Consider the following 13,399-nt stretch of genomic DNA (forward strand, 5'->3'; position numbering starts at 1 on the left):
CAGGGACTGGGTGTGATGACAGGCATGCTACAAGACTTAGCAAATATTCTTTGAGGTGGTGAAGAGGATAGACAGGTCTAAACCAGAGCCCAAGCACTCAGGTCATGAAGGGTGGTGATTCATCCATTCCCAAATGAAGCATGCTGGGCTCTGGGGTCAGTAGTGCACAGGTGGAACACTGCTTCCCTCCTGAAACCCCACAATTTCGTAGCGGTTCCTGTTGGCGGGGGTGGCCCGGAAGAGCCTATGGGGCCCTGGCGCGCTTTTCCTGCCCGGCTGGAGTGGGCGGGGTCGGGCAGCAGCACGCGTGCGCAGAGGAAGGGCCGCCTTCATCCCGGAACTTTGGTTCTTGATGCCTTGGAGCACCCGGTCCCAGGAATGAACTCAGCCGGAAGTGGCCTCTAAGGACCTGCGTCAGGAATTGGTGTTAGGAGCTCGCCAGGGCGGGTAACAAGTCGTAGACGGTCGGGATGGAGGCCGTAGTGACCGCGGCGAGGGAACCTGGTGAAGGTGAGGTCCTGGCCGCGCGGAGGCGGCAGGAAGGTGGGGCTGCAGTGTCACTGTGAAATGTTTCCCCTTGAAGGTGAAGGAGGACTGTATAAAAGAGGGCACCTGTCCTCGGCCTTACCTGTCCGCTTCACCGCTTTGTCCAGATTAACCCCTGTCTTGGCAGGCTGACCTCTTTTATCCCATCGCCTCCCCCGAAATTAACCTCTTCCAGTTCTTTCGGTGTCCCGGGCTAACCCGTTTCCTTACGAGGCTAACTCAGGCTAGCAAACCTGTCCCTGTCCTGGGCTAACCCTCGCATTATCTCAGCGAACCTTGCTTTCTCATGTTACCTCCTTCCCTTGACTCCTCCCCTCCCACGCAAACTCTTCTTTGCTAACGCCTCCCCACATTTCACTCTAATTCCCTTTCTCCGAAAGTCCACAGTCCCATCTGCTTACTCAGGGTCGTTAATCCATTTCTGTGCTCTCTTTTGCGTTTTCAGTCTCTTTATTTCTCCTGATGCCTCTCCCATCAGTACCTAAAATGCTTTTGTTTTGCAAGTTTTAACCTAAGAAGCTATCCCTTGATTCCATGCCACCTTCCAGATACCATTTAATCTTCTCCAAAGAGTCATTTACACTTGCCTCCTCTTCCCACCCACTGCTGTCTGGCTTTTACCTTCAGAAACTGCACTGATTAGGGTCCCCAGTGACCTCCCTGTGTAGGTTTTTTTTTTTTTTTTTTTTGTCTAAAGAAAGATTTATGTATTTATTTATTTATTTATGGCTGGGGTGGCTCTTTGTTGCTGCATGCAGGCTTTCTCTAGTTGTGGAGAGCCAGGGGCTACTCTTTGTTGCATTGCACAGGCTTCTCACTGTGGTGGCTTCTCTTGTTGCAGAGCACAGGCTCAGTAGTCATGACCTACGGGTTTATTTGCTCCAAGGCATGTGGGATCTTCCCGGACCAGGGATTGAACCAGTGTCCCTTGCATTGCAAGGTGGATTCTCAACCATTGTACCACCAAGGAAGCCCCACTCTGTAGTTAAACCACGTGGCCCGGTTCAGGTTTTTTTTCTTATTAAACTACTTGGAGAATTTGATGCCATTGACCCCTCTGTCTTTACTGAATGTTTTTCTTTGGTTTCTGTGACACCATTCTTTCTGATTTCCTTCCTATCTCTCAGGCTCCTCCTGCTCAGCCAGCATTAGTTTCCCATGGCTGCTGTAGCAAGTGACCACACATTGAGTGGCTTAAAACAACAGAAATTTCTTCTCTCACAGTTCTGGAGGCCAGGAGTCTGAAATCAGTATCACTGAGTTGACATCAAGGTGTCAGCAGGGCCGAGGAGGCTCTAAGGAGAACCCATTCCTCAGCTCTGGTGGCTCCTCGCATTCCGTGGTTTGATCCCACATCACTCCAATCTCTGCTCTGTCTTCACCTTGCCTTCTCCTCTGGGTGCATCAGATCTTGCTTTGACAGGACACTTGTAATGGCATTTAGGGCCCACCAGGATAATCCAAAAGAATTCCCCTATTTCAAGGTCCATACCTTAATCACATCTGCAAAGACCTTCTGAGTTTTGTGGGGGGGGGTTTGGCCGTGTAAGGTTAACATTCACCGGTTCCAGGAATTAAGATGTGGCTATATTGGGGGGCCATTTTTAGCCTCTCACAGCCTCCTTCCCATCCAGTCATGGCTCTTTCTTAGTCCCTCCTCTCCTTTCATCCCTCACACACTCTCCTGTACCCTCCCTGTGACTTATTTCCTTCAGCTCCACCGCTTTCCTTGTCTCTGATGACTTCTGTAACTGTCCCCAGAGCAGCAGTTCTCTCCTGAGAAGTCTCCAGCCCCAGGTACCAGCAGTCTCATAAATGCCTTCCCATGGGTGTCTCCTGGGCCTGTCATACCATCCATGTCCCAAATTGGTCTCAACATCTTCCCCTAAATGTGCTCTTCATCCATGCGTGTGTGTCAGGGACAGTTTGACCGGTTTACTGGCCAGAGGCCTGGACCTTAACTGAATGCCTTCCTCACCTTCCAGCCCTTCAATCCCATGACTTGTCCTAGTCAGCCTCTCAAGCATCTTTTTAATCTATCCTCTCTTCCACAGCCCCTTACATGGTCCAGCCCAGTCTTCTCTTGCCTCAGTGATTAAAACGCTCCCTGAAGCCCATTGCACCGTAATCACCACCCTCTTTCTCTTCCCCATCCCAGTCAAGCTACCTAAAGGAGTTGTCTATACTTCCCCTCTTCACTTATTTCCTGCTTGCAGTAGCCTTGCTCCAGTTCCCGCCACTTTTGAGAAAACAGCTCTCACCAAGGCTTGCCCAGCCCTCAGCTTTTGTTTCCAGTGCCTGTACTGGCTTTGACCTTGTCTGTCTTCTCCCATCAGACCAGGTGCTCCCTGGGAGCTGATTTGGATCCTTCAGTGGGTCTTCAGCGTTGCCCAGCTCAGGGCCCAGCACAGATTTAGAGTTGCTGAAGAGTGGTTAGATGGATGTGTGTGAGTAGGAGAGAAGGATGGATGAGTGAGTGGAGTTAGTGAATGTATGGAAGATTTCATGAACAAGGGAAAAGGCAAAATAGAGTGAATCAGTGACTGAAGTGGTCAAGGACTAAGGAAACACACCAAGCACACTTCTCTCTCGGGGCCTTTGCACTGGCTCTTGCTCTGCCACTTCCCACAGAAATCTCATGGATCAGTCCCTGATGGCCTCAGGTCTCTAACTGAAATGTCACTTTTTTGGCAAGACCTTCACTGACTGTCCACTTAAAACTGCAGCCTGACCCCCATACCTTCCTCCTCTCTTTTTTTATTTTACTTTACAATACTGTATTGGTTTTGCCATACATCAACATGAATCCGCCACGGGTATACACGTGTTCCCAATCCTGAACCCCCCTCCCACCTCCCTCCCCATACCATCTCTCTGGGTCATCCCAGTGCACCAGCCCTCCTCCTTCCCTCTTAATTTTCCTGCACGGCTCTTGGAACCACCTAACACACTATTGTTTCCACTAATCATGTTTCCATTTGTCTGCCTTCCCCACTGAACTGTCAATCTCTTGCTTAGGGTGGTCTCTCTAGGGCCTAGAACAGTGCCCAGAATATAGCAGGTGCTCACTAAATGTGAAACGAGTGAGTGAGTGAGCACTCAGTCCCTGTCACCCACTCCCCCTATCCCCTCTCCCATCCCTGGAGTGACTGATCTCCCCTCTCCCCACAGGCCACACAGAGCCCAGTCCTGGGCACTGGGGGGAGCTGAGCTGGACGCCGGTCCTGCCCAGACCCCAGGACAAGGCGGAAGCAGCAGAGGGAACGCCAAGGGCCCTAGATGCCGACCCCCCCGAAGTGGAGGACGCGGCGGTGAGTGCCATGCTGCGCGCGGTGGCTGCCAGCCGCCTGCCCGTGTGCAGCCAGCAGCAGGGCGAGCCCGACCTGACGGAGCGGGAGAAGGTGGCCATCCTGGGCCAGCTGTACCACGAGAAGCCGCTAGTGTTCCTGGAGCGCTTCCGCACAGGCCTCCGGGAGGAGCACCTGGCCTGCTTTGGACACTTGCGCGGTGACCACCGCGCAGACTTCTACTGTGCCGAAGTGGCCCGGCAAGGCACCACCCGGCCCCGCACGCTGCGCACCCGCCTGCGTAACCGCCGCTACGCTGCCCTGCGTGAGCTCATCCAAGGTGTGGGGGCACACGGGCTGAGCGGGAGGGGAGACTGCGGCAGAGGAAGTAGAAACAAGGGTGCGAGAGCAGAAACAGACGGAGATCCCGGAAAGACAGAGACAGAAATGTGGGGTGACAGGGCGCGATAGGGAGAGACAAGCAGGGACTCACCGGTAGAGAATGGCACAGGCAGTGAGAAGGGCTGGAATTTTGCAGATGATAGAAGTGCCATTTCAGGCCAGCGGGTCAAGGACACAGTGCCCAGCATGGTGATAACTGGTCATCCCTCAGGAAAACTAGGTCCCTACCTCATACTGTACAAAGAGGCATTGCCAGAAACCTAGGGGAGTATGTTCAAGAAAGGCCTCTTGAAACACACACACGTGTGAAATGCATGGAGAAAAACATCAGTGGGACTTCCCTGGTGTTCAGTGGCTCAGACTCCGCCTTCCAGTCCAGGGATCCAGGTTCATCCCCAGTCAGGCAGCTAAGATCCCTCGGGACCAATAACCCAAAATACAAAACAGAAGCAGTGTTGTAACAAGATTCAGTTAAGACTGTAAAAATGGTCCACCTCAAAAAATCTTGGAAAAAAAAACAAAACAGGAAAGAAAATATCAGTACCTTTTTCTCTTTTCTTTAATTTTTAAATTTTTTGAAATTTTTGTGTAACGTTGTTACCCTTTTGCCCATGATGTAATTACAAGCAGCTTTGTGACCGAAGACACCAGAACTAAAAGATGCTAAAAGATGAGAGCAAATGAAGGAGAGGGTGAGTTAAGCTTCTAGTCAGAGAGAAGGCACAGGCTATAGAGAAGGGGAACTGGAGAGGGACACAGTGACAGATGAGGAGCGGGGTGAAGAGCTGAGGGAGGGTGAGTGAATGAAGGAGCTGGGGTGAGACAGTAGAAACTGAGGAAGCGGGGGAGAGAGAGATGGGGGCAGACAGGGGCAGGGGAGGGGAGGCAGAAACCGAGACCCAGAGAGAGAGAGAGTGCCAGTGAGAGATAAGGAGAGAGAGACTGACTGGTGGGGAACACCAGAAACAGCTATGGGGGCAAGAGGGGGGACAAGACGGAGCCCAGCATAGGGCTCTCGAGGGTGGGGCTGGGCAGGCTGAACTGTTATCTAAGGGACAGAGCTGCCTCTGCAGGGGCAGACAGCTAGGGGAGGTGGGAAGGCCCTGAGACTGAGGGGCAGGGAAGCCTGGCCCACCTGAGGGGTGAGGTGTGGGGTTTGGAAGACCAACAGGGACGCCCACACCTGGCCAGGTGCCCTGCGAGGCCTGATCTGGTACACACGCACACCTGCTCCGTGCAGATGCATTCTTATGTGCCCAGCAGTGCAGGCGTGTCCAGGCAACAGCCAGAAGGAGGCTCAGCAGACAGGCACGCATGGTCTACACACCAGCTCCCCTGTGCAGTGTGCTTGCCCACAGTGCCCTGCTCACCAGCGCCGAGACACGGGCCCAAGCAGTGTGCTGAGGCGTGCACGCACACGTTCACGCATGTGCACGCACACGTGGGGTACAAAGCCTTGCCAGCACAGCTGCACACGGGCCCTAGGCCACCAAGGCCTCGGGCCAGAATGTCCAACAACCTGACTGGACCCGACCAACTTGGGACACGTGAGCCCACACGTAGATACAGGCCTGGTCATGTCCACGTGCTCACACATGTTCGTGAGTCCTCGTGGTCACGACCTCAGACATCTGTGCATGTTTCACTGCATCCCTGAATTTGGACAGTCACACACTTGTGTGTCTACAGCTCCCAGTCAGCATGGTTCTACGGCTGAGTGGACACAGGTCTGCCCAGGTGCTCACCTCCACCCAGCCCCTCGCCTCACCCGCCGACCCAGACCCCGCGCCCACCCTCTCTCCTCCATGCAGGGGGCGAGTACTTCAGCGACGAGCAGATGCGCTTCCGGGCCCCACTGCTGTACGAGCAGTACATTGGGCAGTACCTGACCCAGGAGGAGCTCAGCGCCCGCACCCCAGCTCACCGGCCGCCCAAGCCCGGCCCCCCCGGCACACCCACCTGCCCACTCTCCGACCTGCTGCTCCAGTCCTACCAGGAGCGGGAGCTGCAGCAGCGGCTGCTCCAGCAGCAGGAGGAGGAGGAGGCCTGCCTAGAGGAGGAGGATGAGGAGGAGGACGAAGATGAGGAAGGTGAGGGCCGGGGGCCAAGGGGCCCCAGCATCGGCACACCCAGCCCCAGCCTGTGTGCCTTAGCTCCTTGGCGGCACCACCTGCAGGAACAGATGCACATCCTCCCCTGCCTGCCCTGAGCACCCCGGCCCTTCCATCCTCTCCAGCATCCCTGTTCCCTTCCTCGAAGGACATCCCTCACCTCCAGGCCTTCGCTCATGCTGTTCCCTCCGCCTGGAGGGCCCTCCCTTGACCGCCCTCCTTGAGGTGTCAGGTCTCCACCCTGTTCTGTGGCCTCCAAAACACTGCGTTGTCACGGGTTTGATGTATGCCCTGGGAAGGTAGGACAGGGCCATCGCGGTCACTGTCCTGTTCCCAGGGCCGCCCAGCATGAGGGATGCAGCTCTCTATGCACCTCTCACACACCCCCACCCTGGGCGTCTCCCCTACAGACCAGAGACCTGGCAACGACTCGGAGGCCTGGGTCCCCGACTCGGAGGAGCGGCTGATCCTGCGGGAGGAGTTCACCAGCCGCATGCACCAGCGCTTCCTGGATGGCAAGGATGGGGACTTTGACTACAGGTGCTCCCCTGCCCTCGCCCCTGGTCCCCCAGCCCGGCACCCCACAGGGCAGGGGCTCTGGGTTCACCCAGCTTAGGGGTAATCAGAGGTCAGTGGGTGACCCTGGAGCAGCTTTGTCCATCTCTGAGCCTCTGTCCCCTCCCCCGAAAGAGGGATTTGAGCAGGGCTGACGTTCAGCTCCACGTTGATAGACCACCGAAACATTCCTGTCCGGGTAGATGGTATGGCAGCCTGATACGACATGTCCCCAGGACCGCAGACCTCCTCTTGCTGCAGGAAATAGTCACTGGCAGGGTGACGCCTGGTGTGGAGGGGCCTGTGCCGGGCACCCTTGCTGGGCTCGTTGTTCATTTCTCCAGTACAACCCTAGGGAAAAGATTCCCAGGCCACCTGGGAGAAAAGAGATTTTGCATCAAGGAAAAGGACACAGGCGAGTGAAGTATCAGAGTGAAAAGACAGATGCTTTTTGTTAACTGTGGCAGCCTCGCCTTGTGGTCTGAAACATCAGGTGTGGCAGCAGAGGCCCCACCCCCCACAACACGTGAACAAGCAGCTCCTGGGGTCTCATCAGTAGAATGGGGGTCCTCATTGCCTCGGCCACGCCAGCCCCTGGTACCAGAGCATCTCTGGTCCAGTCTGGGATCCCCAGCTCTAGAGGCAATTCTGGCTGATCCACTTCGACATTTATCACTCTCAGGGCTCCACACAAAGCAGTGAGTAGAGTGCGTGGGCCCTGGGCACTCAGTAAGGACACCACTGCCACCATAAAGCCAGGTGCCCATGAGAAAGTTAGACCCAGCATGGGGTGTGGTGTGGGCCAAAGCCTGTGCCATCTGTGGGGGTCGGGGGGGAGCTGCTGGCCTGCATTCACCACTAGGTTCTCAGCGCTGCCGTGTCCAGACTCTGGGGATCAAGCAGGGAACAAAACCAGTGGAAGGATTCTCTGTCCAAGGGCGTCCCACTCCAGTGAGGAAGGCAAAAAAGGATCTAGTGAGGGAGCCAGAAAGAAAAAGCAGGGGGGTGGGTGATGAGGTGGCCAGGAGAGGCTCTCTGAGCAGGTGACATTGGAGCAGAGACCTGCAGCAGGGGAAGGGTAGGCGAGGGAAGAGCATTCCCTGCAGGGGGCAGGAGCAGGAGCCTTGGGGGGCACAGAGAGCCGCAGGGCGGGTGAGGAGGGAGCCAGCTGGTCTCATCAGAGGCGAGGGGGCTGAACTGGACAAGGCTTCGTGCACCGGAGAGTGTGAGCAGGCCTGGGAGGGTCCTTACAACAGGACCCCTGGCTGCCTGAGGACAAGGTTTCTCCCTGTTGGCACTGTGGACCTTTTGGTCCAGATAATCCTTGTGTGGACTGTCCTGCGTGCGGCGGGCGTTGGCCAACCTGCCTGGCCTGTACCTCCTGAACACCAGCAGGAGCCCCCGCCTCCAAGTTGTAACAACCAAAATGTCCCCAGTTACCACGAATGTTCCCTGGGGTGGGGGTTGGGGGCAGGATCTTCCTGGTTGGGAAGAACTGCCTCTGGGGAATGTGGGCCCATGTCTCACCGCATCTTCCAGCTTTTTAAGAGAAACCAGACGTTGTCTTGTAAGATCTTTCTTTGGCAAGTGTTACTTTTTGTGTGAAGCCCTCAGAGACCCAGCCTAACCCAACTGTAAGTTGGCTCCAACTTACAGCTGCCAGCAAACGGCCTTTGATTTCGGGGGCACCCCGGGCCCCAGCTCTTCCACCGGGTGAGAAGTGGGGAGGCCACTGGCAGGCAGAGCCCATCCCTGACAGCCCCTCCCCCTGCAGCACCGTGGATGACAACCCCGACTTTGACAACCTGGACATCGTGGCCCGGGACGAGGAGGAGAGGTACTTCGACGAGGAGGAGCCTGAGGACGCGCCCAGCCCGGAGCTGGACGGGGACTGATGGCTGCAGCTGCCCACCGCCTCCCGCCCGCACGAGGCCAGCTCAGGGACTTTCTCTAAGCAGAAGCAGGCGGTTGCCCGGTGCCACCAAGCCTGGTGGTGGTCTCCACACCCTCTCCCCAGCTGTGCCTGGGCATCCCCCTACCCCTCATCACCCACCTCAACCTCTTTCTCTCTGCCTTTCTAGCTCCTGCTATCTCTGTCTCTGTCTCCCCACCTCCCTGTTTCTCCTTTCTGCCTTTCTCTTTCTTCCCCTCCCTCTGTGCCTTGGCCCCTGTCCCCACCACAGGGCCCGGGATGAACATCCTCCCCTGGACCTAGGCCAGGGGCCCTCTGGCTGGAGCTGGCCAGGCTGACCTCAGAGCAGCGCTCCCCACTCTGCCTCACCACCAGCCCTGCCCTGACTCTCCTGCGCTCTGCACTGGCGTCTCAGGCTCGCAGGTGCACCTCCGTGCCTGGTACCTTGTTTCCTGTGGATTCAGCTCTCGGGACCCATGGCCACACATTCCCATCTCTCTCAGCCTCTGTGCTGGTTCTGTCCCTCTCTGCCTTTATCTCTGGGTTTCAGGATCCCCGCCTCCTCCCCAGGCTGTGAGCATCCCCCATCCTGGCTGCTGTGGGCAACAGAGCCTGGCTGCTAAGTAACCCAGCCTCACTGTGGACAGCGGGGAGACCCTGGAAGTGGCCACCTGCTCTCACCTCTCCCTCAGGGCTCAGGTTTGGGAAAGGTGGGCAGGAGCAACGTGGGACCACGGGCCTGCTAGGTTGGGTAGGGGGGACTCTCCCCTCCCAGCATCCCTCTCCCAGCCACAATTTTCCCTCCCTTCCTTCCTTCACTTCCTCCACCTCCCTCTCCTGTTTACACTCCCCGAATACGCACAGGCTGTTATCATGGGTCCTGAGTCATCCCACATATACACACAGTCGGCCCCAGCCTCCCTGCCCCCAGGCAGCCACAGTGCCGGCCTGCGGAGCCCCCTGCCGCCCTGGGCTAATGGGAGCCAGATGGCCGCCTGGTGACTCAGCAGCCGGCCTGTGGGAACCCAGGCGTTCCGCCTTCCCATGGCCCCGCACTCAGCTCATGCTCCCCCAGCAGACATACACAGAAGGGGCTGGCTGCTAGCAGGGGGAGGACACAGGCCATACGCTGGAGAAGAGGGGTGTGGGGACCCCTCACTCCCATGAGCCAGGCCATGGCCTGGCCTGAAAGCCCTCTCAAAACTGCCTCCAGCATGCAGCCCAGGGTGAAGGGAGACTCCAAGGACTCCTGGGGCTACAGCACTTGACCCCCAGGGCTCGGCTCTGCCCTCTGGGTCAACTGGAATTAGAGCCAGACACAGAAAGTGAAAGCTGGATGGAGGCTGGAGTTGGAGGGGTGGTCAGTATAGTTCAGATTATTGAATAAGGAAGCTTCCAGTTCCTGAGCAGTTCGGTCCTGTGCCAGGCCCTGGCCAGGTGCCTGATGCTGGACTGAACCTCCAGACAGCTCCAGGAAGCAGGGGCTCCGTCCCATTCCATGTGTGGGCCATGGGCAGCCCAGAAAGGAGATGTCACGTACTCAAGGCCAAGTCTTCGAGACCACCTCCTGGCCTGCCTGTCCACTCTCAGGGCCGCGCAGCGTGGACGGACACACCCATTTCTCGGGGGTACCGACTGAAGGAGGGTCAGCTGCTGAGGCCGCCAACAGTGGATAACACCTTTGGGGCCCTCCTGGTATGCTAGGCACTGCCGTTCCTCTCCAGAGACGTATGGAATCTTCTAGTGTTTAGTCTGTACTTGGATCACTGGACCATCACAGATATCCCGTGCAGTGCATACTCAGCACCGACGGTGCATCTCGGAGGAGGCGCAAGGCTATCCCGTCAGCCAGACCCCCAGCTTGGAAAGATGAAGAGGGTGGGATGTTTGTCTCAGGTGCTCGTGTTCATGCCCTCAAGTTGTGAGGGGTCTTTCATACCACAAGTATCAGCCCCGGATGACCTGTACATTTTCCATTTGATCATTAAATTTGTGATATACTGTGCCATACATAAATTTGTTACATAATTTTTTAAGTGATGAGAGACAGCATTTTGAGTCAGAATTAGGGTTAGTCAGATGGCGGAGCAGGAGTGTCTGTGCCTGAGAGACAGAGGTGGAGCCCGGAGACACACCCCCGTCAGAGCCGGTGAGACACAGAGGTGCCCAGAGAGGCGCCTGCCCCTCCGCTCCTGCTCCTTGGGGTTGGGGTGGGCGGAGAGGCTGAGTCAGGGAGGGGAGAGCCCCTCCGGGGGCATCCGGCCCCCACCCCCGTGTCTCCGGTCTGTCCTCCTGGTCGGGCTCTGCTGGCAGCCGGCTCCCCTCACACACACACACACACACACACATCTGACACCTCTGTGCCTGTGCCTCCCGCCCCTCTCCTCACTGTCCCCTCCTTCCTCTGCTCCTCCCCTCGCTCAGTCTTTGGGGGAGCTGTCTCTACAGCTCTGTCAGCATCTCCCCTCTCAGCCCCTTCTCCTCCCACTGCTTTGCCCCCCACCTTTCTCTCTCCTTGTCTTTCCCTCCCTCTCAGTCTCTGCTTCCCCATACCTTTCTGTCACAGCTCCCCGCCCCAGCTGCTCCTCTTGGCTTCACCCTCATTTTTTCCTACCCCTCTCTCTGCTGTCTCCTGGCCCACCCTCCTCATCCCCACTCTGTTGGTCTCTCTCCCAGATCCTGGGAAGCCCAACGGGAATGTGCGGGTCAGGGCTTCACTGGTGGCCCCTGGGAGCCCAGGATGAGGGGTCACCACCTCGCCCCCACCCAGAAAGGGGGCGGGAAGGGGCAGCGAGGCTGTGGCCTGTCTGGCCAGAAGGAAGTGACTCTGCTGTGGCCTGGTCACCCCCGCCCCCAAGGACCTGCCGGGCTGCTACCACCCCCAGACTGGGGCCGAGTAAACACAGCCGCCAGCAGCTCAAGATATTTATACCGAGGTCCGGGCGTGGGTCCAGTGCCCACCACAGCCCCTGCCCTGCCCTGCCCGCCACAGCCAGCCCCAAGCCAACGTGGCACCAGCCAGCAAGGGGACGCGGCCGCAGACACAGCCAGCCTCCAGTCGGCACGGAGGCCGCCAGGCGTGTTGCTTGGGATGCCAGCGGCTTCACTGGGGACACAGGATGCCCCCCTGCCCTGGAGACACCAGAGCACAAATGCAGCCCTGCACATGCAGCTCTGCCCATGAACGTGAACACACACTCCACCAAAAACTCCAAAGCGACAGTGCAAAATAGAGACCCATGCAGCTGCTCACACACTGAAGTCATCAGCCCACATGTGGGGACAGAATGCAGACCCACCTGCTCACAGACCCCACAAGCTGAGAACACCAATCCCGGAGATGGACATGCACACACACCGCGAGGGCAGCAAGCATGTGGCAGACACACCCCACAGACACAAACATGCTCAGAATACCAGCCACACACACTGATCACGAAACAATGTAACCCAGAGGCCACTTGCCCACAGACACACTGGGAACTGTTGCACACACATACTGAAAACAGCCTGAGCAGGAAACACAACACACACACACTGTACCTCCTGGAAACACACTTCTCACAGACCCATAAACACACTTCTACTCAAACTTAAGCTAAGAATGTACAAATTTACCCCCAGAGAAGAGCACAGTATTGAGGAAAAAATCCAGAGAAATAACACACCCCAGGGACACAACATACACACACAGGCTAACCGAGTCACATGGTGTCAGGACACAGAAACCAGAGTGCACACCAGCTTGTACAGCAGAAACACAAAGCAGGTGCAAGCGCCACGAATGCAGCGCAGTCACACACACACATTCACAGTAGAAACGAAAGACACCGCACACTGATGTCCAGAGATCGAGGCAGAAGGGGATTTTCTGTCCTCCCTCTCACCGCGCCCCTCCCTTTCTCCCTCTCTCGCTGACCCCGTCCCAGGTCCCAGGCACGTCAGGGGGAGTGGGCAGGAAGGCCTGGGCTGGCCTCCCTCGGCCCTGCTTCCTGCCCAGTGGGGGCCGGACGGGAAGCTGGGGCTCCAGCCGGAACCCAGGCTCCCCCCACGACTTCCCTCCCCGCCCGGGCTGCCTGCGGAGGCGGGGGAGGGGAGCGGGGGGCTCCCCCCCCGAACCCCCGGGTTCGCCCCTGCGGCTGGCTGGGGGCCGGTCCTGCGAGGTCCGGCCTCCCCGCGGGGGCCCGGTGCGGGAGCGGCCCGGAAGGTGCTGAGCCCGCGGCTTTCCCTGCCCCCGGCGCACGGGCAGGTGGGCGGGGTGTGGCCCGAGGGCGGGGCCGGGGCTCGGCGGCCGCGGGAGCGCGCGGCCCGGTGCGCGGCCGGGACTTGTCCCAGGCCCGGGCGCGAGCTGGGCGTGTGAGGGCCGCGGCCCCGGGGGTGAGTCCGGGTGTGGGGGCCTCTCCGTCTGGGCCCCGAGGTGTGACAGTGCGTCTGGGTATGACGGGGCGGCCGCCGTCCGGAGGGCCGCGGGGGGACTCCCCGGGCTGAGCGTGTGGAGCGGCAGCTGTCAGGCCGAGTGGGCACGACCGCGCGGCCCTGACGTGTCAGGCCTCCGTGTGTGGGACGCGCCTGGGTGGGGCCGTGAC

At 58.1% G+C, this 13,399-nt stretch overlaps 1 protein-coding gene across 1 annotated transcript; it reads left to right on the forward strand.

The window, feature by feature from the left end:
- On the forward strand, nt 303–10,829 carry CCDC97 (coiled-coil domain containing 97). The gene is made up of 5 exons (XM_018062458.1): nt 303–510; nt 3,718–4,173; nt 6,047–6,325; nt 6,757–6,886; nt 8,676–10,829. The coding sequence occupies exons 1-5, from the start codon at nt 471–473 to the stop codon at nt 8,794–8,796; spliced, it is 1,026 nt and encodes a 341-aa protein (XP_017917947.1). The 5' UTR covers nt 303–470; the 3' UTR covers nt 8,797–10,829.

Source organism: Capra hircus, chromosome 18, assembly GCF_001704415.2.
Source record: "Capra hircus breed San Clemente chromosome 18, ASM170441v1, whole genome shotgun sequence".
Classification (NCBI taxonomy): Eukaryota; Metazoa; Chordata; class Mammalia; order Artiodactyla; family Bovidae; genus Capra; species Capra hircus.